The sequence below is a fragment of the Xiphophorus maculatus genome, chromosome 9 (genome assembly GCF_002775205.1).
Source record: "Xiphophorus maculatus strain JP 163 A chromosome 9, X_maculatus-5.0-male, whole genome shotgun sequence".
In the NCBI taxonomy this organism is placed as follows: domain Eukaryota; kingdom Metazoa; phylum Chordata; class Actinopteri; order Cyprinodontiformes; family Poeciliidae; genus Xiphophorus; species Xiphophorus maculatus.
The window spans coordinates 23,660,156-23,688,058 of record NC_036451.1 but is presented as its reverse complement, the minus strand read 5'-3'; the positions used below and the strand labels follow the sequence as shown (position 1 = coordinate 23,688,058).

General features: G+C 39.6%; 2 protein-coding genes across 4 annotated transcripts; one reads left to right on the top strand and one right to left on the bottom strand.

Annotated features, from left to right (window-relative positions):
* Positions 1–68: 68 nt before the first annotated feature.
* On the top strand, positions 69–18,743 carry cc2d2a (coiled-coil and C2 domain containing 2A). Of its 3 annotated transcripts, XM_023339312.1 has the most exons (39): positions 69–271; positions 377–458; positions 676–729; positions 914–994; positions 1,083–1,221; positions 2,279–2,370; positions 2,473–2,583; positions 2,654–2,734; positions 2,817–3,035; positions 3,770–3,926; positions 4,003–4,139; positions 4,230–4,361; positions 4,900–5,109; positions 5,227–5,333; positions 5,410–5,550; positions 6,529–6,685; positions 6,772–7,052; positions 7,706–7,883; positions 7,986–8,139; positions 9,093–9,240; positions 9,921–10,059; positions 10,145–10,348; positions 10,459–10,551; positions 10,647–10,738; positions 12,550–12,717; positions 12,836–12,893; positions 12,982–13,091; positions 13,379–13,475; positions 13,560–13,658; positions 13,735–13,905; positions 15,035–15,049; positions 15,167–15,370; positions 15,459–15,548; positions 15,624–15,737; positions 16,225–16,359; positions 16,456–16,578; positions 17,091–17,149; positions 17,257–17,434; positions 17,628–18,743. In XM_023339312.1, the coding sequence occupies exons 1-39, from the start codon at positions 258–260 to the stop codon at positions 17,811–17,813; spliced, it is 5,010 nt and encodes a 1,669-aa protein (XP_023195080.1). In that variant the 5' UTR covers positions 69–257; the 3' UTR covers positions 17,814–18,743. The 3 variants fall into 3 exon arrangements, with proteins under 3 accessions (XP_023195080.1, XP_023195081.1, XP_023195082.1); XM_023339313.1 differs by lacking the exon at positions 676–729; XM_023339314.1 differs by lacking the exon at positions 69–271 and having other exon boundaries at positions 389–458; positions 551–729.
* On the bottom strand, positions 18,014–27,577 carry fbxl5 (F-box and leucine rich repeat protein 5). The gene is made up of 11 exons (XM_023339315.1): positions 27,414–27,577; positions 26,559–26,774; positions 25,395–25,490; positions 25,051–25,246; positions 24,778–24,966; positions 23,610–23,735; positions 23,306–23,460; positions 23,124–23,206; positions 21,493–22,218; positions 20,173–20,321; positions 18,014–18,854 (listed from the first exon to the last, which is right to left on the bottom strand). The coding sequence occupies exons 1-11, from the start codon at positions 27,495–27,497 to the stop codon at positions 18,778–18,780; spliced, it is 2,097 nt and encodes a 698-aa protein (XP_023195083.1). The 5' UTR covers positions 27,498–27,577; the 3' UTR covers positions 18,014–18,777.
* Between the last annotated feature and the right edge of the window lie 326 nt (positions 27,578–27,903).

Genomic DNA, 27,903 nt, shown 5'->3' with positions numbered 1-27,903 from the left:
TTTAAAGTGAGAGATTTGATTGGCAGTAACTCCGACCAATAGAAATCCTTCTCTGTGGACTATTAGGTTGCGTTCACGACGTCGCTCGTGGTAGAGTGAGAAGTAGTTTACGTCGTTACTAGGCAGCGTTAACGGAGTTCCGGATATTAGCAGAAAATTATCTTCGTCTAAAAGATAACTCTCATCTATACGCATAGTTACACTGTTATAAATGTAACGTTTTCACGACATGTTAGTGAAATGTTGATGGAAAAAAAATGGCTGCATCAAGGTAAACATTTGACTGCTCGGGTAACAAGCGAATCTGTGAATTACCTTTTTTTTAACGCTTGGTTACTAATAAAACATACTTTCCTGTGTTGAAACAACTTTTTAGCGAAATTCGGGAGAAACTACGAAAGAAACGGCGGGCCTTGCAAGACACTTTGGTAAAAAACAAAAACGAGGACGACATTCAGGTAAAGTAATTGAACCTTTAAGGTTAAATGAAGCATAAACGTCGTACCAGAGTATTTAATATTAAGCGCGTGCATGCATACTTAACTCTCAGTCCAATATGAAGCGTCACTTTCAACAAGCCAGGACATGACCCGAGGAAAGGAAGGAAGGAAGAAGATGTTACAGCACAGAAACAGGAGCTGCTAACGCTCTGATAAATCTAACTGTACTCGATAGGCTCTGGTTCCGTCTGCCAGGTTCAATATGGACAAGCAACCGACTGCAATGAAGGTTGGTTTGTGTGTTGTAGCTTAGCTTTTAGGTTGTTGCTGCTCTCCTCTGTATGTGCTGCTGGCTCTTCAACACCAATCTCGCTTCATCCTAAGCCTTCCTGCAGCTTTAGTGGCTAATAGCAGCGTGGATGTGGGCTCTGTGTTTCTGCCTGCTCTAAAACTGCGTGGCTGTCTTCCACTAGGAAGCTGTGGGCAGCGACGAGGACCCAGGAGAGACTCTGAGACGCACACTGAGAGCCCAGAGAGAGAAGAGGAAGACAAAGGTGCAACCCAGTTGTCTGGGATTTTTTTTATGTTGGTTCAGTTTTACTCCCATTATGCCTAATATCACTGGTGGCTCTTGTTGATTAGTTGCTGGAACAGTCTTTCGTCCAGGATGAGGATGTTGGGGAAGTTTCCCCCACTCAGTACAACAGTCCAAATGAGGGACCATCTAGTAGGGTGGATGATTCTGTGGTTTTTACAAGACCTCCAACTGGTTCTCAGAGAGGTTTGTGTCTACCCCTCTGAACCTTTTCCGTTTTTGTCACATTACAGCCTCACATTTTTATGCGTTTTTACTGGTATCTACTGTCTAACGGACAAACACAAAGTAGCATCTAACTCTGAAGTGCCACACCATACCAGCTTTATTTATAGAGCTCTTTAAATACCCACAGAACCAAATGCTCTACACAGAATAAAGGAAACAGCAGTCATATAATGCAATAATAAAGTCAATATGACCAAAAGAAAATCAATAAAGCAATCATATATTAATAAAACAACAACAAAAATAAAAACAGTGAAGAAAAAATTAAAGAACAAGAATTTTTAAAATGAATCCTAAAATATACAGACAGCAGGAAGGCTAGAAAAGGAGAAATGTGGTCAAACGTTTGTGTGCCAGATAAAAAGCAATATTTTCAACTTCTATTACAAGGAAGGAATACAGCCAGAGCTGTATGGATCAGTAGCTTCCAAGCTTTTCAGCCTTTGACTCAAAAAGTAAGTGTGAACATTTGACCCTGACTGTGAGTTGAGTATGCTTTTCAGCAAATTAAACAGGAGAACAATGACAACAGCCATTTGTAAATATGTTTATATATATATGTCTTTAAAAATGTATTTGATAAAAATCCCCTGCTATTACCTAACCCACTGGTTTTAGATCAGTTATTGGCTAGTCAAAGTCCAAACCTGAAATCATCTGAAAATCTGGAAATTCAGTCTGACAGAATGTAGCTATTTTTTATAGGATGAGGGAAAAACAGATGAATACAAATGCATGCCGTAGTTTTCATAGTTTGAAAACCATTTATGCATTTTTCTTAACTTCACAGTAATACATTACTTTGTTTTTAGCATATTCCGTAAAATAAAACCCAAAAAAAACAAAATAAATTGGTGAGTGTGGATATAATGTGACAAAAGTTTAAATAGTTAAGGAAGGCCTATATTTTTGCAAGACTTTCTATGCAGTTTAATGTTAATTTGAACAATGCATTTACAATCTATCGCTTACTTTATTTATAGTGTCACATTCTCCTGACTACTGTTTCTCGTAGGAGTCTCTGTAAAATCTGAGCAGCCCTCCAGCTCTCTGCATTTAGACACTTTTGTGACACGGCATTTGCAAGAGAAGCTGAGAGCAGCGAGGGTAAATTTCAGTTTCTCTTTTTCCTTTTTTATATATGTAAGACTATTACCATTCATATGCCTGTCAGTCCGTGAGCGCCACTGTATGTACGCTGCTTTGCAGTCTAAGGGAGAGAGCCTTCAGCAGCAGGAAACTTCAGAGGATTCTAGTGAGCCGGTCAGTCGACTCCAGCGGCTCAAAGACAGAGACACCGTAACAAGATTCGATAGAGAGGTGATTTGAAAGACATCTGAGCACATGTAATAAAGTACAGCAGTAGAAGTAACTTTCCAGTGTTTACTAGGCTCATCCAGTCAGTTCAGGAAGACACGACGACCCCCTGACCCTTCGCACCAGAGTCAAGTTTCAAGAGCCGGCTGGAAGAGTAAGCTGCATACTGACGTTAATATTTCTCTTAAAACTAATATTTTTGTTCACATGCTTTTTTTTTACCTTTCCAAATCCAGGTAGAAAAAGACTTCCCATCTGCTGAAGAAGCATACAATTTCTTTACATTTAACTATGAGCCCGACCAGCCAAGTAAGCCAGAGAGTAAGAGCAGGATGAGACAAAAACGGAGAGATGGAGTTGAGGAGGATGATAGAGATGAAAACAGACAAGAGGAAGCTGAGGAGGAAGAGGAGGATGAAGCAGAGGAAGATAATCAAGACCAAAATGAGTTCCAGGTAACATTTAGTGTGAGATGGGGTGAAGACTGGAGTCTGCAAGTGTGTGAGGGGACCGGACGGCATCTCAGTCAGAGTCAAACTAACGTGTTTGAATTTTGTAAGGCCAGATCTGGATGCAGGGTGAACTGATAACTGCCTTTACTGCTAACATGTTACTGACAGCCAGTGAAAAACAGAGCCTGGGACGGGGCAACAGATGGGAGCCGACTTTTTTTATTTGTAAATGTGCAGCTAAGTTTGTCGCAGTAAGAAATTAATCAATTAATTGCATGATAAATTAAAATGAGCTTTAAATATATTTTTGAAGGGCAATTCTGTTCACACAGACTTCATTATCTATTTATTTATGGTTTGGGTTTGTATGCGTTTTTTTTATTATTTGTTTTCATTTATTGTTTTTGGTTGTTTTGTTTGTTTTTAAGTCCATTAGTCTTTGAGACGCCATTATCAATATATTACGTCAAAATGATCTCAAAAAGCAACCATTTTCAATAATTATGCCTGTAATTATCAAAATAAAAACAGGGATAATCTATCATTCAGTAATATTTGTTATTGTGACAGGCCTATGTCCGACATTATGAACAGAAACACAAAGTGGCACCACCCAAGATAAATTGAGTTTTGTGAATATACCATAGAAAAATGTGGAAACGTTTAAGAAATATCAAGGCACTGTATTACGCTGGAAAGTAGTGAGTGACTGACTCTTGTTTTACACCTTGCCTAAGAGTGAAGAAGCTCCTTTGGTGCGAAATGAAGACGATTTATTCGTCATTGACCATTCGCCTCAGGACTTTGTGGAAGTGAGGAAAGCGGAGTATGTTGGTCTCAAGATGCGCGTCCAACGAGACCGTGAACTCCTGTTTACTCCGAGCTTTCTAACAGGTAGCACACGTTTTAGCAGTTCCCCCTTCGACTCACAAGTGTTGGTCTAACTGGAATTGTGCAAAAATCTTTACAGTCCCAACCTCCGTCAAGCTGCCTGAAAACATGAAGCCCCGCTTTCTGGAGGACGAGGGCCTCTATGTGGGACAACGGCCTGCTGTATCTATGACCAACGAAAACATTTCAGAGAATCGCATTTTGAAAATGGCTGAGGTATCATCAGCTGATCTGCTAAACTGTTCGTATAAAGAACTGTGTTCAATTTTAGATTCATGCTTGCCTTTTTTTTTACTTTCCTTGAAGGGAAGCAAATGGTTTGGAGATGATGGCAAGATTCTTGCTCTGCCTGACCCCATAAAGGAATCGTCCACAAGGCCACCCCTTTTCCACATGGATGAGGAGCTGGATCCTGCTCTGCAAACTGTATACAGGAAGGTCAGACACTCATTCACAGCCAACCCATCCATCCAAGAAATATGTTGATTAGCAGAATCTGATGTTGATGGTAATGATGCAGAGCATGGTGAGGGACTTTGCTTGCATTTTTATAGTTTTTCCAGGATGTTGGGATGTTTATTTGTGACTGTTGTGGCCTATTATTCCTCATTTTCTGGCAACCTTTTCAAAAGGTTCTAGTCAAAGTTTAGAATTTTCCTACGCTATATTTTTGCCTTAACCGAATTCAACTGAATGCATTTGAACACATATATGAGCACCGGAGCACAGAAGTTATCGCTGGAGGAAATTATCCAGGAGAAATCCCCCTGTTAGTGAAGGCTGCGAGTTGTAAACCAGCAGGATCTGAAGGCTGTGATATTGATATTTGTGCTCATAAATTGTGCAAGAGATGTTCTGAAACAACTTAAATCTATCTATCTTTGAAATGTTCACAAAACGATTGTGTAGAAACCGAACACACATCCTTCAGGACAGTGGATGATGGGTAATTGTGTTTTTTTTATTTATGTCTTAGGCTATGAAGTCCCAGTATGCAAACCTGTACATTGCTGGTGCCACGGACCCCGAGGGAGACTACCAGCTTGACGTTGATGTCTCCGGGCTGATCTTCTCCCATCATCCTCTCTTTAGCCGCGAACACGTCCTGGCATCGCGGCTAGCTCAGCTGTACGATCAGTACCTCAGCAGGCAACAGAATAATCTCACAGGGCACCTTACTGAGAAGGTAAACTCTAGTGGATTAAAGCAGTCCTCACACCAACCCGATTTTGCTTCTATTGTTCCAAGATGCTTTGTTGCAGTATTTATAATCTGGTACCTTTTTGTGTTCATTCTGCTGTAGTTGAACGGCCTGAGGAAAGCTTTGCGGAACATGATGAGGATCCACGGTGAGCAGGGCTCCTCCGAGGCCCTGCAGCACAGGATTTCTGAGTACAGTCTAGAAGTGAGGTGAGGTCTCTGTTCGGTAGCAGGTACAACAGTCCTGACTACGTAACGAACCGGTTTTCCTATGCGTCCACAATAGGAACACTCGGCAGCTGCGCGACTTGGAGCAGGAGAAAGACAGGACTCTGCTGAGGAGCATCATTAAAGTGTGGAAGGAGATCAAGTCCCTGAGAGAGTTTCAGAAGTATACCAATACACCTTTTAAGCTTTTTCTCAGAAGGTAACTACTTAATTCATAGACTTCTCAACGAAAACATCATTAGTTAATCTTAAAGTTTCTGCCTGATGTTGCTTCATTGTGAAAATGATCCCTCTCCTTCAATAATTTCCTCATCACAGCCACAAACCTTAATGGATTTTATACAAAGGACCAACACAATGTACAGGGTAACAATGAGGTGGAAGGGAAATGACACGTGGTTTTCAACATTTTCAGGGTTTCTGGAGGTTTCATGAAGTAGAATTTTAAGACTTTTAAGGCATTTTAATTCCACCTTGAATGAAATTTAAGACCTAAAAAAGCTATAAACATATTGGAGATTCCGGTGTATTACACTGCATATGGATGTCTACAGCCTTAACCTGTGTACTGCTAAGCTTAAAACTTTTTTGTTTATTTTTTCAGAGAATGCATCTAGCCTCGCTTGATGTGGCGAAAATGATTGTCGTCCTGCTAACTGGCCAAAACTTTGCAATTACCCATGATAGACACAGAAAAGCTAACTAGTTAGTTAGCAAGGGTATGTTAGCAACTAGTTATCGATAGCTTCAAGATGTCTGCACGACAGTCCCACAAGGAAAAAACAACCAAAAATAATAATGCTCTTAAACTAATTTAAGCCACTATAAGGCCTTAATTTTAGATGCATTTAAGACTTTTTAAGAAAGCGCAGACGCCCTAATGTTACAAAGAAAAAGATATGGCACAAAATAAAACCCATTGTAACAAGTTACCTCCAGAATCCATCTATTTAGTAAAAGAATCCACTTTTCAGATTTGTATTTGTTTTTCTAATATTATGCATCGTTTTCATTTTACTTTGCCTTGTTCTAATAAGATCCGAATAAAATTCTTTACAGTTTGTGATCATAGCATGAGAAAATGTAAAAACAACTACTTTTTGTACTTATCTGCTTCTTATCAGAGCTTTGTGTTCATTTGTGTCACATTTCCATTTTTTTTATGTCACTGCTTCAGGGAGAATGTAGATCGGTCTTTGGATGAGTGGGAGTATGAAGGCGAAATCCTGAAAGAAGTTTTGGAACTGGAAGCAGAAAGTGAGGAGCAGCACCAAAAGAAGCTAGCAGAGTATAACAAGCAACTGGAAGATTGGAAACTCTGGAGGAAGAAGCAGGTGCCTACCAGTCATAGTGCAGCCTGTTTACTTTGTCAGCCTCACATTCGTATTCAAGCCCATGTTCTCATATTCAATGTTTGCAGAAAGCCAAGCGAAGAAAGAAGAAAAAGAAAAAGAAAGGCCAAACACAGGATGACACAGAAGAAGAAGACGAAGAAGAACAGGATCAGGATGAGACTGAGTCAGAGGATCCATTTGAGGAAGACCCCGTGAAACCGGAGGTTCCAGAAAGGCCGGGCGTTGACTCCCTGGAGCGGTGGGTGAGAGAAAAAGCCTCCAGGATACGTAGGAAACCAGGAGAGGCCATTCTGATCCCGGAGCTGTCTACATCAGGAGGCATCACAGGCAACGATCAATGTCCCAGGTAGGCACCTTCAAGTAACAACTATCAAATCCTCCTGATGCCAGAATATTTGCCAAATGGTGTATTTTGGGTGTCCACGTATCCTTAAAAAGTCTTAAATCCATGTATCTAAAATGAAGGCCTTTAAATGTCTTAGATTCTGAAAAAAAAAAAGTGGTTCACAAAGTAAAATTAACTTACAACAGAAACAATATTAATACGGAACTCAATGTGGTAATTGGTACTTTACAGAACCCAATAACATACCATGGGATATATTATGAACATCACCAGCTTACCTGCAACACAAAATAACTCAATTAGAAGAAGTATCGCTACTACATAGTGAACTGTCTTAGCAACGGTTGTCTCTGTTACGCTCTGAACACGGTAACAGTGTCATTTATATTTCCTCCCTGTCTGCCTGCACTAAACTTTTACATGTTTGTTGTAGTTCAACCTGGTGGGGTTACTCTTTCAGTTTTACACTTTTCTTTCTGTACCTGTTGTGCATGGGTCATGGAAAATTATATTGAAGGTCATGCAGAGTCATGGATTTTTTTTTTCTAAATACCAGTGGGAGCCCTATGTTTAGAAATGGTCTCAAAATGTTTTAAATTTGAGTTGGCGAAACCTTCATCAACCCTGTTACTGTTCTCCACATCATCTTTCAGGGCTGAAATAGCTCGCAGGGAAGATGTTTCGAGGCGCTCTCTTTTCATCAAGATCCTTTACAACCACAAGGAAGTTTCCAGAACAGACAGTTGCTCCCTGAGCACCGACTTCAGGGTTCACTTTGGACAAATTTTCAATCTGAAGGTGCTCAACTGTCCACACAGCATTAATCTGCAGGTACAGTAAAACTCTTCTGTCTGTTCCTGCATATTTCGGTTCAGTTACTCGCTGTGGTCTTTCTGTTTTACCCGGTTGTGTTTGTGTACTGTGTCTGAGCAGGTGTTTGAGGAGATTGGGTCATCATACTCCCTGCTGGTTCAGGTGTTTGTTCCTGTACCCGACCCTTCAGTCGTTACAGGCAGAGCCCCTATAGAGGAAATTGAGTTCAGCAGCAACCAGCATGTGATGTTTGATCACGAGGGAGTTGGAAGTGGTACTTGTTTTTTTTCCAGATCACTCTACTTTCGACTAAAAATACCCGGAAAACAGACAGTACTCTGCAAAAGTCTCAAGTCACTCCTAATTTCTCTTTTTTCCTGCTCCAAATATCATGATTTGTACAGGTGCTTGAAATCCTTGAAAATGCTTGAATTTCAATTCAGTGTTGTCAAGGTTTGGAAAGTGCTTGATGTTCAAACTGCACAATTTCGTAAAAACTTTTTGTAAAACTTTGTTTACAGTTGAAACGAGATATGTAAAGACACTGAAACACACAGGCACATTTTTTCCTCACCCTCTGAAATTAAATTAGAGCAAATTTCTTTTTGCTGTAGGTCAGTTAGAATTACCAAAATTATTTCTATTTGCTAAATGCCAGAAAACTCTTTTTCAGAGATTTTTTTTTTGTAACTATTTCAGTTCAGTCACATGTGTAGGATGTGTGCAAGCAAGACATTTCAAAACATAAACATTTATTATATTAAGGTTTACTTTGTTCCTGCTGTAGAGTGTGGAATACTACACCACAATATTATTAATAACTGATATAAATTATATAAAACAATGAGTAGAAGCTGTTTTCTGTAGTTCATTCTTTAGTTCAAGTGTGGTGCTGTAGAAGTTTGAAAGTGAATGAATCGTGAAATTTAGACTTCTCTACTCTAGTTGAAACGAAATATGAAAAATGTGTTTTTGTGATTTAGTACTTTGTTAATCTTGTAAAGGTTCTGTGTCAACCACAGCCGTAAACAAACACTAATGTAGTGATAATCAGATGCGAAAGTAGAAATAAAAGCGAGTTCAAATAAAAAAATTAAACTTGGCTGCTTTAAAAAGAATGCCAAAAACATTCTTGATTCATTGGGAGCAAAACTTCAAAGGCATGAAGGACTACCGGCACATGCTCTTGCCATTTCATCGACCCTCTTTCTCTGTGCGCGTCTTCAGATGTGCCGCTCTCCTTTGAGTCCGATGGCAGCAACAAACTGACACTGCTGACGTCCGGAAAGCTGTCTTGCTGCGTGTCGTGGGGCGTCGGGGAAGAAGGTGTCCCACTCGCACCGCCTCTTTCTCAGCATCCTGCTGGAGCGCACAGGTACTCACTGTCACAGGGGGACAATGGTCGATTGTCAATGTAAACAAAGTGTTGAAACCAACACCACAGATCTAGGAGCTTCTCAGATGGTGTAAGGTTGAATTCCTGCTACACGGATAATGAAAACGTGTCTGCTTTGGCAAGGACAAATACATTTGCTCGTATTTGTATGTGTAGCAAATGTTTCCAGAATATTTGTAAAATCTAGTTGAATAATTAAATAGTTAAATTTGTTGCATGTTAGGACAGAATGGTGCGCTAATCAGGCGTGTTAAAGTAGGTCACTGGTTTATAAACTGTTACAGTGGGTCAGAAGCTTCTTGCCTCATGTAACAGGGTTTCTGGGTGAAAGGTAGTAAATTAAATTAGCTCAAATTAAGACCAGGTAGTAAAAGGTAACCAATACAATTTGACTTGGTAGTAAATTTTTCAAAAAACATTTCATGACCCCTTCAATATATTTGGAATTTTACATTGATGCTGAATTTTTGTTTTAAGTTCCTCTAGCTATAAAATCTGTATTAAAAATGAGATCTACTCCCAGGACCTGAGCTGACGTTGATAGACTCGATTGGTGTCGCTGTCCGATCTGCTGTGCGCCTATCTCCCTCCTAGACAGAAAAAATCTCACCCCTAGACTTTTCCCCACACATCAGCAATTGTGTATTTCCGCATCTTAGAGGGCCAGGCCATCTGGATGCTGTCTCATACATCGGGGCGTCCGGATTGTATGACATGAAAAAGATCGGTGAGTGGGCCATACAGTCGCGACTGGACCCCAACGATCCCAAGAACACCTCCATCATGCACCTGCTGAAAGTGCGTAACACACAAGATTGTTTTCCTGGATTTCCCCAGGATAAAGTCAAAACCCCGGATAAGAACAGCCGCCTTGTCTTCACAGGTGGCGACCAGTGGCGAGGTGACCGCTCCCGACTACTTTCGCCTTGAACACCTGCAGGAGGAGTTCAACTTTGTAAGTGATGAGGAGATGGAGAGGTCCAAGAGGTTCCGCCTGCTCAGGCTGAGGAACCAGGAGGCTCCCGAGTTTCGCAATTACAAATTTGTCCCTCTTCTGGAGAGGGAGGTCTCTGACAAGGTTTTCCAGGTCAGCCTTCCAACATCGTGCCAAGTCGCAGAATATTCTGAAAAGGATTCTCAGACGATTTGTGAGCTGTAGTAATCGTTCTTCTTTTGCTTTGGTTTGAATGAGTTTAGGATTATGAGAAAAGATTGAAAGAGGGGGAGACGATTGACACCAGGCAACATCTGGATCCTCACAGAGCTGTTGTGGCCAAATACCTTCAGCAGGTGTCTTGAGTGCCTTTTTTTATGTAGAAACTGAGATTTATCTTTGTTTTCTGTGCTGTTGAATGAGCCGTGTTGCTGCTGCCATTGCCTCATAGATACAAGAATCAGTCATCAACAGATTTATTCTCTCCAAACATCACTACCAACTGTCCGACCTGGTGATTGAAGAAGAAATACCAAGCATTGGGTGAATATTAAACCAGACATTTTACCTCTCCTCTTGCAAAGTTCACTCTTTTATTCTAAGAATGTTCTAAGAAGTGAGATTAATTTGTTGTTACCACAAAATACCAATCCAAACAATTAGTTTGACGGTCTTAGAAATGTACGACACTCTCTTGTGATCAGATTCATACTAAACGTTATAAGTATGCATAAAAAACCCCCAAATAAGTTAATTTTTCATTCCAGTCGCTCTAAAAAAAAAAATCTAGAAAATCTTTAATTTATGGGGTGAATTGAGAAATGTTTTTTTTTTTTGCAAAATCCGTGGTGCCACAAGTATCGACACATTTGATATTCCCTTTAAAATTAATGTAACTCGAGCTTTTTTTATTCATACATTTCTCTTTTTCTATAAAAGTTTAACTAGTAATCCCTGACCTTTTGGCTCATAGGGAATGAATAAAATACACAGGTGCTATTTTTTTTTTACAGGGTTTGTACGGGTGCTTGAAATCCTTGAAGATGCTTGAATATCAATGAGATATTTTCAAGGTTTGAGAAGTGCTTGACTTCTGCATAAAGCCCTTCAAAGTGCTTGATATTCAAACTGCACAGTTTGGTAATACAGTGCAATCCCTTGATTGTAAACCTAAATTTGGAAAGCATCATTTATAGTTGAAACCAGACATCTGAAGATAATAAAAATAAATCTATATATTTTTTTCTCACTGTCTGACATTAATTCAGACCAAACTTCTCTGGTAGTTTTAGAATAATCAAAACTGTTTGCTAAATGTCAGAAAACATGGCAAAATGTTTTTAGAGATTTTTTTTTAACTTTTTCTGAGGTGTTTAGGGTGTGTGTAAAGGAGACATTTCAAAACATAACGTTTTCTCATATTTTAGTTTACCATTTTTTGTGCCACCATTGATTTTGTCCAATTTTTAAAATATTTCTTCACATTGTTTTTTTGTTTTTTTTGGCCCGCTTTGCTACCGCAAAAAAAAAGATGACTTTACTTCATGACTTTTTACACATTTCCCAACAAAATTGCTTTGTACAATATATAACTTGTACGCAGAAGAGTGCATCAGTGATACGTTTGCTGTTCTTTTTATATCTGCGATGTTTAAAATGTGTTTTCTATGTTTATGCTATTCGTTTGCACTTCATTTTTACAGTGGTGCAGGTTCAGGGTATGTTTGTAATGCTTTTCTTTTTGCTTTCCCCCCCTGCCCTGTCTTTGTGTGCTTTTTAGCTGCAAACGCAGGTACCAAAGCTCTAGTGCCTATAGACCACCAGCAGTGTTCAGTCCTCTTATAAATTTTCTGATTTTTCCAACGGATTTGGAAAAGATAATGTAGAAGGACCTCAATTAAATGGTGCAAAAATGTAACAATTGGCACTGAAACATTGACATACATCATCTTATGGCACTTGTGTGTGATGTCTCTCCTTTCTGATATTTTACACAAGCGAAAATTCATAAATCATAACAGTTTTATCTTATCACTGCTACCATAATGAGGTAACTAACACATGAACCCTTTTTTAAGTCATTTATATCTACAGCAAAATGTTGGTTTTAATATCCTTGCTTAAAACGTCAACAATTAAAATCCAGAATATGTTTCGTCACACTCTAGTAAAGCTACAATTTAAGCTTTAACCAATAGAGAATCTTAAATTTTCACCTCAGGAGTCTCTGCCTGTCTCCTTGGTGCACTGGGTACTTGTTAGTAGCCAACAATCCCACCCATCCATTTTTATTCTTCTCCAGAAGATAGTTTAAACGTCTGGTTTTCACACGTCATGTCTCTTGCTGCCGACAGCATTCTGGGAATTAACCTGTTCAAGCTCGCTGAATCCAAACGGCCACTGAAACCTCAAAGGAAAGAAAGGAAAAAAGTCACAGCGCAGAATCTGTCGGACGGGGACATCAGACTGCTCGTTAACGTCATCCGGGCCCACAACATCCCGATCCGCAAACCCCAGAGCAAGTGAGCGCCAGCACCTTTTTTTTTTTTTTTTTTAATAATCAAGAAGACGTTGTGTCGAACTTGTATTTGGATTGTGGAGTTTTCTGTGCCTGACACCGTCCCACTTTTTGCTTTCCAGTAAACCGGGACAGTCTTCTCAGAGTGCCATCCAGGGCAGTGATTGGTACCTCAGCCAGGTACAGGACACCCCAACCCGACATTACACTGTGTGAACATTGTGACCTATAGCATCAATGTTAAGTATGTACACTTTGTGTAATACAGGTACAAGTAAGGCCGTTTGTGGAAGTGTCCTTCCAGCGCACGGTGCTCCAAACAACCACAGCTGACGGACCGAATCCAAGCTGGAATGAGGAGCTGCAGCTGCCATTTAAGTAACAGACTTTTTATCTTGCCTCTTGTGATTTATTATGAGGTTTTATTTTAAGTTAAAACGTAGATCTCCAGTACAGCCATCCAGTTTGACTCAGCTGGGACAGATTTTTGTCCTGTTCACATTTTACGTCGATAACCTTCAATGTATTTTATAGGAAGGTTCAACTGTATATATTAAAATTCATTTTGTGTTTACATTACGATTTCCTGAATCCTGAGAAAATTCCTGGAACGCTAACTAGTCAGTCAAGCAGTGGGTGTTCCTTTTCAAACGTCTTCTCCGCAGCGCTCCAAATGGGGACTACAGCACTGGCAGTTTGCAGTCTGTCAAAGATGAAGTCTTCATCAACATATTTGATGAAGTGCTGTATGAGACTGGACCGGTAAAGATCCGTCTACGATTGAAATCACATTTTTACATCCGAAACAGCCGTGTCAGTTATAACAACTGTAACTTTGCCGCGCAGAGCGACAAATCGAGGGCGACGTCCATTCACACGCAGATAGAGAAGCACTGGTTGGGCTCGGTAAAGATTCCCTTCAGCACCATTTACTCTCAGTCAAAGGTAAAGACTCCGCTGCGTTGTTTGTATAAGCAGACATTTTCCCAAGTGATCGACATTTCTCGCTTTGCCCCGGCAGATTGACGGTGCGTTCAAAGTGAACACGCCAGCCGTGCTGCTGGGGTACAGCAGGGAGCACGGCAGCACCAGCGTTTATGATCAGTGGCGGAGCACACAGGGCGGGACGTTCATACGGCTCTTCATCACTGTAGAACCTCAGCTGATGCCTGGAGAGTCTGTTAGACAGAAGGTAACCCAGTCTCACATTCAGGAGGGGTCCTGTCCGGGTTTTTTGGGGGTTTTTTTCCAGTGTCCATGTCCGCAGCGCTGTTTTGACTTCTTTTGATTCAGGTTTAGACTAACTTGCAAAATATTTATACCCCTTGAACTTTTTCAAATTGTATCTCATTACAACCACAAGCGTCAAAGTATTTTATCTCAGTTTTATCTTGTGGAAGAGGAGTAGTAGATTACAGTGTTCTGTGAGCAGTTCAAAGCCTGAGATATCGTTTCACCAAAACCTGCTTTTAACTTTATCCCTGACCTGAAATACCTTTCTAAAAAAATGTTGAGTCTACTTACCTATGAAGTGGCTTCTAAAGACATTAAGTTGTAGGGGTGGGCATTGATTGGGTTAAATTTCCTCACATGATAAGGATTCTGATTCGTCTTTGTCACAATAAATTCTGATTAACATTTAAAGCCCCCTAAAACTGTCCGTATTTTCAGAGTTGTTAGTTTCACTATTTTCTCTACTGTTTGTACAATGATAGTATCAATAAATATTAATTTGAAAATATGACTGAGTGTATTACAAATTGTGCTTGTGATGCCATTATGCTGTGTCATTGATATATTATAAATATATACATCAATGGCTATGTTATACCATCACTGCCATAAAAGATAAATAATAAGTAGTTCTTATTGTCAGTTTGTTGTCACAGTTCTAACACAAAATATCACAATTAAAATTTAGGCCCATATCGCCCGCCCCTACTCAGTTGTACTTTTTTTAAATTTAAGGGTAACAGTAAATTTGACTGAATGTAAATGCAGGCTACACTTTAAAATATACATGATTTATTTTCTTTCCACTTCACATTTATATTCTATTTTGTGGTGGTTAAAATACAACACAGTCACATTGTGGCTGCAGTGTCACAGTTTGAAAAGTTTCAAAGTTATAAAAACCTTTCACTATATCTTTACATTATATATATATTTTTATCTTTCCTTTTCATGTATTTATTAGGTTTTGTATTCCTTTTTCTTCTTGTTTCAGACTGTTTAGCTAAAAGTAGGTGGTGTCATATCACTTCAGTAATTTGTCCTTATCTTCTTTTATGTATTGGCTTTTGCTCTTCTTCGCGCTGTAGATAAAGGAAGCAGAGGTAACATTCTATTGTTTTCTTTTACTCTATTTTATCATCATTTGTGCAGACTTGTGCATCAGGTAAAAATGTTTCCATAAAGACACTCTGTGTTAATCTGAAGTGACTTTGATGCAGTTCAACAGTCAGGAGGATGAGCGCTTACTGCAGGCTTCAGAGAAGTTTGAGAAACACGCAGCCGGAGGCTATCCGGACCGACCCTGCATCACCACGGTCATCGACCTCAGCGGAAAGACGGTCTTCATCACTCGTTACGTCCGACCGCTCAACCCCCCGCAGGAGTTTCTGGATGCATTTCCTAACAACCCTCAGGAAGCCACGGTCGGTGCGATTATGCTGAACACTGAGTGATGCCAGGTTTCACTTTTAGTGGACCAGCTGACTTGATACCTCTTCTGTCCCCTCGCAGAGCCTTGTTGCCCAATATGTCTCCCTGATCCCTTCTTTGCCAGATCAGGTTTCCTTCTCTGCAACCTGTGACTTATTGAGCACATGTGACGTGAGTGAAACCTCTGTAAGATGTGGAAACAGAACGAGTGCTGTACTTACACATGTATCTTCTGTTTGTTCTCAGCAATTCCTGACTCTACTGGCAGGAGATGAGCAGGAACACGCTGTATTGTTGTGCAACTACTTTCTTTTTTTGGGAAAGAAAGCGTGGCTCATAATTGGCACAGCCATACCAGAGGTAGATGAGCTTTACTTGTTAAACCTGAACCTGCAAACCTTCCAAGACAGGGTCACCCACCTGAAATGATAAATTAAGTTTAGAAGCAGGCATGAGTGCCATGTTTTAACTCTGGAGGAGCTGCAGTGATCCACAGCTCTGGTGGAAGAAACTTTGGTTGAAATTTGCTTCCACAAGGGATTGAACAAAACCTTCTATTTTTGTTGGGGGTTTTTGCCAAGCACAATCACAATAAAACTACGTTACCAGACGTTCTGTTTTAAAGTTGATCAAATATAAAGGGGGACCTATTATGCAAAATTAATTTTTTCATGTCTTTATTCTTCCATTTGGGTCTCAACTGTTTCTAAAAACAGCCCATGTGCTTAAAAAAAGAAAACACACAGATGGTTTTTTTGGTCTCTGGAAAATTGGCCATTTCAAAAACCTCCAAGAGCAGAGAAAGAACTGTTTGGGAGCACCTTTCAGACATGTGGATTTTTCACAGGGACCAACAGCATATGTTCTGACCCATGAGCAGAGTGGCTACTTCATCTGGAACCCCAGCAGCGGGCAGTTCTATGAGAAGGGCGACGCTTTCTGCCCTCTGCAAACCGTCGGCTGCTTGGTTAATTCTGACAACGTGAGTGAAAAATGAGCAGTTATATGTGACATGATACAGTCTTTGTTGATGTCGCCTTCCTCTATAACAAGATTTTTGGGGGTGCATGTTGCTTAGGTTTGGTTCAACATTCAGAAAAATCCTTCACCATTACACACCAACTTTGACATCACTAAGGCCAAAATGTGGAAACCGTTTTTCTCCCGCTCCTTCTCCCACCCGGGGCTGTCTAGTGTACAGGTAAATGCAAAATACTGTCTATAAACATCTATATTTTCATTTTCTCTAGAGTGCCTGTGCATCCCTAAAATGTCTTAGATTCATTGAGAAAATGTAAGTTGACCTCAAATGCATTAATTACAAGTGTTAAATTTTGTTGTAGCAAGACTATTCGGGCTTGTATGTAGTTTTATTTTTGTCTTGCGGGACTTTTCTGTCAAGCAAAAGCTTGATTCTTGCGCAAACATCTTCAGTACATTCTGATTAAAGGCGGTTGGTAACTAGCTGCTAAAATACCCTTGTTAGCTAGCTAATTAGCTATCATGGCTAAGTGCAAATGTACAACCAGTTGGGTGGACGATCTTTGTTTTTGCCGTTGGCTCACTTCTGTTGCCAGCGTCATTCCCCGTGTTTAGTTTTTTCGGTCTTAAATTTCATCCAAGCTGAAATTAAAATGGCTTTAAAAAGTCTTAAGTGTGACTTGCTAGAACCTGCAGGTGCCCGGTTCTCACGAACTATTTTTCCTCTCACAGCCAGAGGAGTTAGTGTACCGCCAAACAGACAAAGCAGCTGCAGCAGAGCTTCAGGACAGGTTAGTTACCGGAATAAATGCAGCGGAGTTATCTCTGTACTGATCCAGAGTGTTCAACTATAAACACTTTTTTTTTAAATTACACTTTAACATTTAATTCTGGATAGAGTTGAGAAGATACTAAAGGAGAAGATTATGGAGTGGCGCCCTCGTCACCCAACTCGCTGGAACCGGTACTGCAACACCACCCTGAAACAGTTTCTGCCCAAACTTGAGCTGAGTCGTGGTCAGAATGTAGCGGAGGGCCACCGGGTCGAGCTGCAGAACCTCCTCGGAGACTACAGGGTGAGTCGGAAAACTTTGAGACCCTTCAGTACTGATCAATTTCCATAAAAGGACATTATGCAATGATTTGCAGTTAACACCGCTTCCTATTTTTTGAGTCATCTCTTCAATGTTCTCTGTGGAAACTGGCATCAGATGTCACTTTATTTGGAGAAAGTTATCTAAAAATGACTGCAGATCCCCATCTTTTCAGATCTCAGGATTCCCCCTCCATCTGCCGTTTTCTGAGGTCGGACCAATCATAGAGGCAGTTCACAGCACTGGGGTTCACAATATTCACTCAGCTACTGTGGAGTTTGCACTGGCCGTGTACATACATCCTTATCCCAACAACGTGCTGTCTGTGTGGGTGTACCTCGCCTCACTCGTCCGCACATGACAAAGACTGAACAGTACACTCGTTTCACTGTTGCTTTTTTGTTAAGAAAATGTATGACTTTTTACCTAATTATTGTGCATCTGTCAACATGGTATAAATATATTGTGCTTAGAAATATTTATATGCCTTGAATTGGAATAGCAGTAGGGAAACGCATTTGAAAATAAAATGTATGTTTGTACACAAAAAGGTAGACAGACTGCAGTGCCTAAAGTTTTATTACCAGTTTACAATTTCAACAGATCTCATGCAAGACTGTAGAACCAGAAAGTAAATCCTGCTGCAGAATGATAAAGCAGTTATGTACACAACAGAGCCCTCCAACATGGCGGTGATCATCTCATATTAACATTTGTTCTTTTTTATCCACTGGAGTGGATAAAGAAAAGGGGAAAACGAACAAAAGCCTTTAAGGGAGAGCTGAAAGGGCAGAATGGTAAAGATCATAACCAAAACCAAAACATATGGCAACATCATGTGCCTGTTCCTATGTCTTTGCTGCCTGGATCCAAAATCATACTTTTTGTGTTTATCCTGTAGATCTATTCAGAAGGTGCCTGATTCTGGAAAATATCAGAACTCAGGCCTCAAGTAACGTAAACATGTTCTGCACCAGCATCAACTGCAAAGGGATGAAAGGATGGTGGTTGTTAGAAGTTGTATGCACAAACATTAGGGAACAGTCAGCTTTTATCTACAAAAAAAAAACCCCAATTGTGTAAAACTTTTCTGTCTCACTTTTTCAAAGCCAAAGGAACCAACATGTACTCTTTCACCCCGTTATTTATTTATTCTTTCTAAATGGTTATCTCCACTAAATAAGTAGGGAAACAGCTGGAGCAAAAATTACAGTTTCATCAAGAAACACTTTTTAAGTGACAAAATACAGCAAATGGTATTTCCCAGGATAAAGTGCAACAATAGGGAGAAGTGACATTTTTAGGGGAGCGTTGGTAGACGGGAATCACTCTCCGGAGCGACAGCAGGCTCGGAAACCACACTGCAGGTTCTGGCAACCGCTGGCTGTGTCTGCATGAGGACCTGCAGAGAACAGTCACGTGTTGATTACTTACTGATAAACACATCAGGACAAGAAGAGGCAAATACTGTGCTACAAAAAAAATAAATCTATTAGGGATGCAAGCAATCGACGTACAATTAATTGACAGTTAATAGTTTATTAAATTAAAATGAATTCCAATTGATTAATAGCGCCTACTTAAGACCTTTTTTTGTGTTGTTCGGCAGCAGTCCAGAAGAGGGCACCACTGATCACCCTTAAGCGGAATCAGTTAATACAGAAACAAAGAAGGCGGTGGCATACCAGAATGGGAAAGAAAAACGGCCCGAACAGAGTCCGGTGTAGGACGCAAAATTAACTTTACGTGCTTCTGTTTTGAAATATAAACATTCAACAACCTCCTTAAGTTATCACAGAAACAGCTCTCAGTCTAGAATTTCTTGTGGAACAACCACAGATACAGGTAACATAGGTACCTTGTATGAACATCTTTCTGTCTCATCTTTTATTCTTTTCATCTTTAACTTTTCCATTCAGCAACTTGAGAGGTTTCTTTTGTACAGCAGCACCTTAGAGCCATTGTAGGCAGGAATTTAAAAAAAGGAAGTACATTTCCACCAAAAACAAATCTCAGAAATTTTCCAGACAAACTTTTAGTTTTAAAAGTTAGTTGAAAAATGGCAACTTTTGAAAGTCAGAAATTTCCAGGTTTTTTCTAGAAAATGTCTGAGATTAATCTCAAAATGTCAAGTTTTTGGGTGTAAATTTACTCCCATTTTTTTCCTATCTGCAATGGCCCTAATACGCTGTTGTGCCTGTTCTGTTACATTTTATTATTTGACTATTATTATTTTATTTATTTTTTGTGGGGGGGGGGGGGGGGGGGGGGGGGGGGGGGGGAATTTGGTATATTATAAAAAACTTAGCCCTTTATGTTATGGAAAGGCGGTCAACCTTCTTCACAGGGGAAAACCCAGGTTTTTAAGAAAATGGCCTCATATCAATTAATTGTTTGTCTATTGATAAGATCAATCAGCTTTAGATTAAGTCATTAATGGATGTCTTGCATCACTAATATTTCTACACTTTGAACTTGTAACACATCTCATCTCATAGGCCTGTGTGGCAGACACTAGCATAATTCATACTTACCTGTCTGTAACAGCTGCTGCACACTGTTATAGGTCTACTGGCAAATCATTTACAGTCATCATAAAAATATTACACTTTAACAGAGACAAAGGTCTTCATCAAGGCACTTCCTAGATCACACAAACATGAAGGATTTTGTGGAAGGCAGAAATGTAAAACAACCTCCGGCACTTTGGCTTGTGTTACCATTAATGTTGTCGCAGTAATAGAAGTGTTCATCATTGAGGGAAGGACAGGCTGACACCAGCTCCTGCAGCCCCACCTCAGTGATGAAGAGGCAGCCAGACAAGTTGAGATGCTCCAGGACAGGAAGCCCTCCACGCTGAGATAACGCCCTGAAATACAAGAGGGGAATGCCACCTCGTTAAAGGTAACGAGTAATGCAGACTTACAGCTCAGGCAAATAAATGGGCATGGTTAATCCAGACTTAGACTAATAGGAGCTGCACTGTTCATTATTCCCACTGATTAACAATATTTCATTAACAAATGCATTATTTAGGACCGATGAGTCAGGGTTCTTACACATTCATCTTAGGTTTTTTTTATTATTATTATTTTCATGTCAATACAATATAATAAGTATAAACTTGCTTGACTCTTTAAAGCAAAGTTTCTGAAACCTGCCTTAAAAGATTTCACAACAAATGTTGCCTTCATTTTGTTTAGCAAAAACTCTTATAAATGCTCCAGTAGTACTTTCTTTGGCATTTTAGACCAAGTTTTCAATCCGGTCCAGTTCAACCTGAAAAGTAAGGATTTCTATTAACTAAGTGGTTTGCAAAAAAAAGACAGTTTTCTGAATTCCTAATACAGGTGCAGCTAGTCAGTAAGTGAAAAGTACAGATTAGTAAAACTTTCAATTCAACATGTGATTTAACAATTTTTTTAAAAGTTTTAAATTTGTAAATTTGTTCTTATCTTTGTGAACCCTGAATTTGTTAGGTATTAGTTGAGGTTCATCCTTTAGAATATAATAAGGAAAATGTGTGGAAAATCAAATTTCTTTTTAAAAAAAAGTTATCCATTTTCAAGACTCATCTAGACATGGAAAATAGATAAACTAATTAATAAATAAATGTCATAATATGATTAAATAATAAATTATTTTTTTTAAATTATAAAAACTTGTAAATTTCACTGCAAGAGACCTGATTGGATCCAAGCTGTATATTTTTGTATAGAAAAGTTTACTCAATAAGTGGCATAGCTTATTTCAATATTTTTTCTTTTGAATCACTAAAAAAGTATTGCTGAATGTTTTAAAACTTTATCTGTGCTATGAAAAGACTAAAGAATAAAGAATTTCACTGCAGCTCCTTAATTTAACATTTCAATCTTCATATAGAAAGTAAATTTGAGCAGGAAATAATTACTTTTCAAGTGAAACATATTTCACTTCGAGTCTATTGAAAAAGGGTTTTAATCTCAATGGGATTTTATCCTGGTAGAATGAAGTCTAAGTAAATATTTTTTTATCCGTTTGAATCAAAGTGTGATCATTACCTTAAGCCCAGGTCAGTGATCTGGTAGCATCCAGAGAGGCTGAGAAACTTGAGTGATCGTTTTGCCTTTGAGCAGTTAGTCCTGTTCTCGGGCTCCAGACACTGCTGCTGCCCTATTGGGGAGCATTTAGTCCGCAATTCTGCAGTGCTGGTTCTGGTGGTGCCCGACTCGCTTTGGGGCCCAGTAAAAGTCCTGAGGGCCTTCTCGCTTGAGCAGCAGGTGGAGTGACCGCAAAACATTTCCCCAGATATGGCGTATTGCTGATGCAGATAGGATGAATCCGAGCGGGTCCTGTGCTTCCTCCTCCTCTTGCAGCAGCACGAGCCTCCCACGAGCTGCGTCGTCTCCGCCAAGCTTTCGGAGAACGGCATCCCGCTGCGATGACTCCACTCTGCGGCGTCTTCGATGTCAGCGAGGTTGGAAGTGTCCAGGACCCAGACGTGAGTTGGGATGCAGGCAGCGCCCCAGCGACCGGTGGCGTGTTTGAAAATGATGGCCTGCTGCCTTCGCCCAACCACGTGCAGGTTTCTCTCCTCCACTAGTGTAATGGGCACAGGGCAGCTTTTGAGCAGCTTGGCTCGTCGCTCTGAGTGTTTGTCCGAACTGACAGAGGACGTAGGGTCGCCCAGACCCACAGACAGTCTCTTCAGGGTGTGATCGGTGATCTTCTCGCACCCCGACAAATCCAGGTGCTCCAGAGAGCGGCAAGCTCCAAGAGAGGACCAGCTGATAGAGGATAGACAGGAAACAACACTGTGAGTATTGAGCTCTATGATCATTTTAGCAACAATCTCACCAAGCAGACAACTGATGCAAAAAAATAATAATTTGTGATTAATGGTTTTAGATTAAAAGGAGTTCCTATCAATTAATAACATCTTAGTACTGTAGTTTGACTTCCATCCAGAAGAGGGTGCAGCTGGTCATCCTTAAGAGGAGCCAGTTGATACAGGAATAAAGATGGCGGTGTCCATACGAGAAACGGTTTGACTGCGCAATCCGTACCGTTGTCTCATTTGAGCATTCGCTGAATTTTTCTTAAAATGTACATCAAAAAGGGTAATATATTTTATATTTATTATGATACTATTTGTTATAATATTACCTATACAATGTTATAATTCTCTTAATAAATAATAATTGTCATAATTTAGTTCAAAGACTATAATTCAGTAAAAAAATGTGTATTGGAGTCACAGGAATGGAAGGTATTTATGCCATCAACCCATGATGTATGTGTATAATGTGTATAAAACTACATCTTTTAAGAGATGTAGTTATCAGACTATAAAGATTATATCCCAATGGTAATGGGAAAAACTAATTTAAATTGTGTCAGCTGTTAATAGTAGCTGACACAAAATAATGCTAAATTTATACTTATTTTTTTTAATTCAACATATCATGAAGAACGCAGCTTTTTATGTTATAGAAAGACAGTTGGCCCTCTCAGGTTTTCAAAAAAAAAAGGCAGCTCCCATCAATAAATTGTTAGTTAATCGATAAGATCAGTCAACTTCAGATTAACTCTTTAATCAATAATGTGGATCCTTAAAGGAGAGGGTATGTCATTTTCTTTTTCTATTATTCAGAATATGTTTTTGAAAAGAGCACCCAGTTTGAGGTTTTACCTGTCAAAAGCAAAATCAGTAACATCAGTCTGGGTCAGGTCCAGATGAGTGATGTTGGGGCAAAGGCTGAGAATTTGACGAACCTGCGAATAAAACGGAGCAGAACTTTCAGAGGATGTTTAGTTGGAAACACCGTTAAGTTCCAAGATAATAATAATTTAAAAAAGTCTTGTGCCACATACCATTTTGCTTGAAACTGTAGAACTATAGGCAAGAATCATGGACTTGACAGAAGAACCCACAGTGGGAAGAAGGTGCTGGATGATCCCGTTTAGGAGCCGTTTCTCCCTCTGAGCCGTGCTGATAGCGAGGGAGCCTTCAGTGTGACCGGAGGCGTCTGGGAAGACACGGGAGATGCAGGTAATGATTCAAACCAAACATTTCCAACCCTACGAGTCAGTTCAGCTTCAACTGGAGATGCCACATCTGGTGATACCGTTTACTCTTCCCCACAGTGATGAAAACTAGCTGAAAACCAAACCTCACCTGACTCATCAACGTCAGCATCTTCATCCCATTCCTGGTAAGCGCGGCCCTCGTTCTGCCGGCTCTTCACCCAGTCGTCGTCTGGCTCCTGGTCGAGATCCCCTGGAGGGCCGCTGTAATAATCACCTGAAGAAAAAGACACAGGTGCACACCACAGAGATGAAACCGTTTCTTCCTTTTTTTTTTTCTTGAAGAAAACAGAAACCGCCTGTTTAATCATTTCTGTTGCCTCGATCACAGACGTTTGCGTTCATTGTTCAAAGCTCTGTTTAGAGATTATATAACAAATGCCAAACCTATAGAAAAAAACCCATCAAAACAATATCTCTCTCTCAGCGTTAACATCTAAAAGCTTTAAGAACGTGCTAACAATGAAACCAAAGTTAAAGAAGACAACATAAGACAAAAACCATAACATAACAACAATGAGGAATTATTAGTTATTGGTTCATCTGAATAATACATTACTCAGTGTTTGTATAAGTGGTGCTGCATTTTAGCCTGTTTAGCTTTAGATCAGGGGTCTGCAACATTTACAATCCAAAAAACACAATTTAGAGTCATTTAGAGCCACAAATGTTACATGAAGAAAGAAAAATACAAATTTTGAAAAATAAATTCAGACGAAAGTGTAATTTTTAAAGAAACACTTTTCTTTATTTTAAGATAAAGAAAAGTACATTTTTATGATGACATTTGCAGTAAATATGATATAGTTGCCACCTAATGACAAGAAAAATAGATCTAAGATGTACATTTTGTGTCATTTTGTTGTGGAAATTTAATGCAATTTGTCTATAAAAACTGATTTACATTTGCTTTACATCTATCTTTAAAAACAATTGTTTGTTCTTTATCATTTTTAGCTATTGCAGAGGGTCCAAAGAGCCACTTGTGGCTCTGGAGTAACGGGTTGCAGACCCCTGCTCTAGAGTCATGAGAAGACTTTGACCAAGAGGAATCTGTACTGACTTTCCTTAACCAAACTATAGTGTCTGTAACTGGCAATAAAATTGATTTTGTCTGCAATAAATAAATACAGTAAAACTGAACTGCCTCGTGGGGCACAATAATTCATCCCTTTAATAAATATTTTAGAAGCTCGACATACTCATAGCTTCCTTAAATTAAGGAAGCAAATTTGGTTTACTTTAAAACTAAAGCATACCTCTGGCCCAGCGGACAGGATACAGGTGCCTCCACAACGAGCCGGTCTTGACCAAGTCTGACCACGCGCTGCACACTTGACTGCAGCGGCACAGATCCACGGGGCCCAAGTAATGGAAAAGCCTCAGCATGATTTCTGCAGGAAGCTGGGAGACGTGGGCTGAAGAAGAACTCCTTCTTTGTTCCAGATCTGGACAAACAACAACAACAACAAAAAAACTTAAGAGTGAGCATGTAAAGAAAATGTAACATATTTTTAAAAGAATACACTTACCATAATCTGTCTTCTCGTGATCAGCATATTTAAAAGCCTTTTGCAGCTCCTCAGCCTGGGTCCACAAGCTGAAGCCCTTCAGCACCTCGGCAGCGCAGTCCGGCTGCTGCTGGTTGCAGTGCTGCGCTATCACCTGCTTCTTAATGTCCTTCAGCTCCTCGTATGTGAAGTACTGCATGAGCATAGGCTGAAACACCTGCAACACACTTCTAGTGTAAGAATGACTTGCAACAGATTAACACTCCGAGTTAGATTCAGGCTAAAATCTACAATATTAAAATGATAAGGCTTTCCAATTATTAGAGATGTCTTTAATAATGATAATAAATCTGAGTGTTTTATACCTCCTCTTCTTCCTTCATGTGTGGCAGAAAATCTTGCGTGAAAGCTTCCAGTCTTTCCTTCAGCTGCTGGGCATAGTTGAGCTGTTCATATTCACTCTAAAAATCAGAAAATCAAATCGTTATTTTATTTTTTTTAATCCTCAACTAAACTTACTTACTCCACATGTAATGGGCTTTTTTAAACAAATGAATAAATAAAGACCACAAAGTGAAGGCAAAGCAGAAGGTCAGATTTACAAAACAACATTTACTCAGAATGTCTTTTTTTTAAATTGTTTTTTTTTTTTAATCCCGAGACAAAAAAATGTTTGTCTCCTTAAGTCCAGTTATTTCATTAGAATTATGAGTTATTAGAGTTGTTTCATTACGTTTTGAATCAGAACTGACAAAAGGCAAGTTGCAGACTTGATATTTTCACAAGTAAGGATTTTTAGCTGAGACGTAGCAATATTTTTGTTACACTGTTGCTATTTTTAGGTTTGTAAAGCTGGATTATTATGGTTTAACCTCCCCGTGACCCAATGTTCCAAACTTTCTGTCTTTAAAAAGAGGGAAATTGAACACATTTCAAATATTTATAAATATATCAGAGCACTATTGTTTGTCTCCCAAGAAAACATATTTTCAAAGGGAAGCCAGATCTCAATCTGACCCAGAATTAGATTTTTGTTTAAGCAGCTGGGCAAAGGGGAAGGTCAAATTAACAAAACAACATTTACTCAGAATGTCTTTTATAAATTGTTTTTTTTAAATCCTGAGACAAAAAATGTTTAGTCTCTTTAAGTCTAGCTATTTATTAGAAATGCAATTAAATAGTTTTGACTTTTGATTATAGCAGATGCTAAAATTCCCATAATATAAACTAAACAGTACTTTGAGTAGAAACAGTACACATTTTCAAAAAATTGCATGCATAAGTAAAAAAAAATTAAATAACAGGTCTGATGTTGTTGTTTGATGTTGTGTGGTAAACATAACAGTCAATTTAATGACACGCTGTTTACCAACCATCGGTGGAGAAGCACATGCACTTTATGGTCTCCCTCTATGGTATAACCCTGGTATTTGTCTGCGGGTCCATTGTTAAAAAGCACAGCAGGTGCAAATTACGGCCAGGGCATGACGACATTGAGCTGGTTTAGGTGGTTTTGAATGCAGATTCACCTTAACGCTTTGCAGTCCTTTTTCAAAGAGAGACAGCATCTCCGACAGCTTGTTGTCAGAATGCACGTTGTAGACCGTGCAGCAGCGCTGCTGCAACAGACCGATGATGTACTCGTTTTCAATTTGCTCGTGCATCTTGAACTCCTTGAAGGTGGCGCACAGGGACTGAAGAAAGGAGCGGAAGTCATTGTTGTTGGAGAAGTTTGTCTTGGACAGCTGTGGAGGAGAGACGTGCCTGAGTCAATAATTCAAAAGAAAAGCTGTTTTATTTTTACACTGGAACTGGCATTAGCTCAAATTCCTATTGCTCGAATTATATTATGGTAACGGATGCTTTGCAAAACATGTATAACATGACAGCTGTGCAGTATTTTGTAACCACGGCTGTTCAGGTTAACAGTGCATTAGCTAGTGTCCTAATTGAGCTTATCTGACACCTATTGTAGGCTGTGACAGGAAGCCTCTTTCAAATCCCATTATTATGAGTACCCTGCCTGATGAAACACTAAGGCGTGCGTGTCACACTTAGAACGTGTTGCATAACAAACATACTGCACGTAGGCTAACCAAATACGAAGCTGCCTTTCAGTTGTGCTGAAAAGGTACAAACAATTTGTTACGCAGAATTTAAAGTAATAGAAGGTCAGATGTTAGTCCAACAACATATCAACCGAACAACGGCGAAGCAGTCCCGAGACTACCCGGGAGCATTTCATCTACTCCGTCTCAACACTCACTGCCAAACAAACCAGCTAACAGCAGCTAGCTAGCGTGCTAGCTGGCGAACACTCCTTTTTGAACCGCAGGCCGTTTGCTTGTTGTTCTTAGAAACTGACTGGAGCTGTGTATACGCACCTTGTCGCAGTACAGACCCACCAGCTGCTTCATTCGCCAGTGTGGGCCAGTAAAAACGTCCACCTCATCCGGAAAGGGAGCCATCTTCGCTGGACCTTACTGCGTCATCTGCGATAGAACCAAACTACGAGGTGTGCGGCAGAGCTTGCGCGAGCCACCCACCCACGTGACCACAACTTATTAATGAGGGGCGGTTTTCATCTGGTGCTAACGTTCAAGTAAAATTAAACGTAATGGAAGAATATATCGATTAAATTGCTATTCCAGCGATTATTTAAGCATAATTTCAAAATACATACACTGAATAAATAAATTCAAAACATTTTAACGTTCTATCCGTGTGTGTGTGTGTTTAATTTAATGAGTAAAAAAAAGGAACAAAAGCTAATTTCTTTAAAAATATTAACAATTTAGAAAAAAAAACCGTACAAAATTCAGATAGAAACATAAACCTTGTGATATTAGATTTCAAATCTTAAAGATTGTGACA

Coding starts and splice junctions, on each gene's coding strand:
- cc2d2a (XM_023339312.1), top strand. Junction 10,552..10,646: donor TGGCCAAATACCTTCAGCAG/GTGTCTTGAGTG, acceptor ATTGCCTCATAG/ATACAAGAATCAGTCATCAA. Junction 17,150..17,256: donor GCAGCAGAGCTTCAGGACAG/GTTAGTTACCGG, acceptor AATTCTGGATAG/AGTTGAGAAGATACTAAAGG.
- fbxl5 (XM_023339315.1), bottom strand. CDS start 27,497: ATGGCTCCCTTTCCGGATGAGGTGGACGTTTTTACTGGCCCACACTGG. Junction 24,967..25,050: donor TCACGAGAAGACAGATTATG/GTAAGTGTATTC, acceptor TTGTTTGTCCAG/ATCTGGAACAAAGAAGGAGT. Junction 23,207..23,305: donor CTACAGTTTCAAGCAAAATG/GTATGTGGCACA, acceptor TTTTATTCGCAG/GTTCGTCAAATTCTCAGCCT.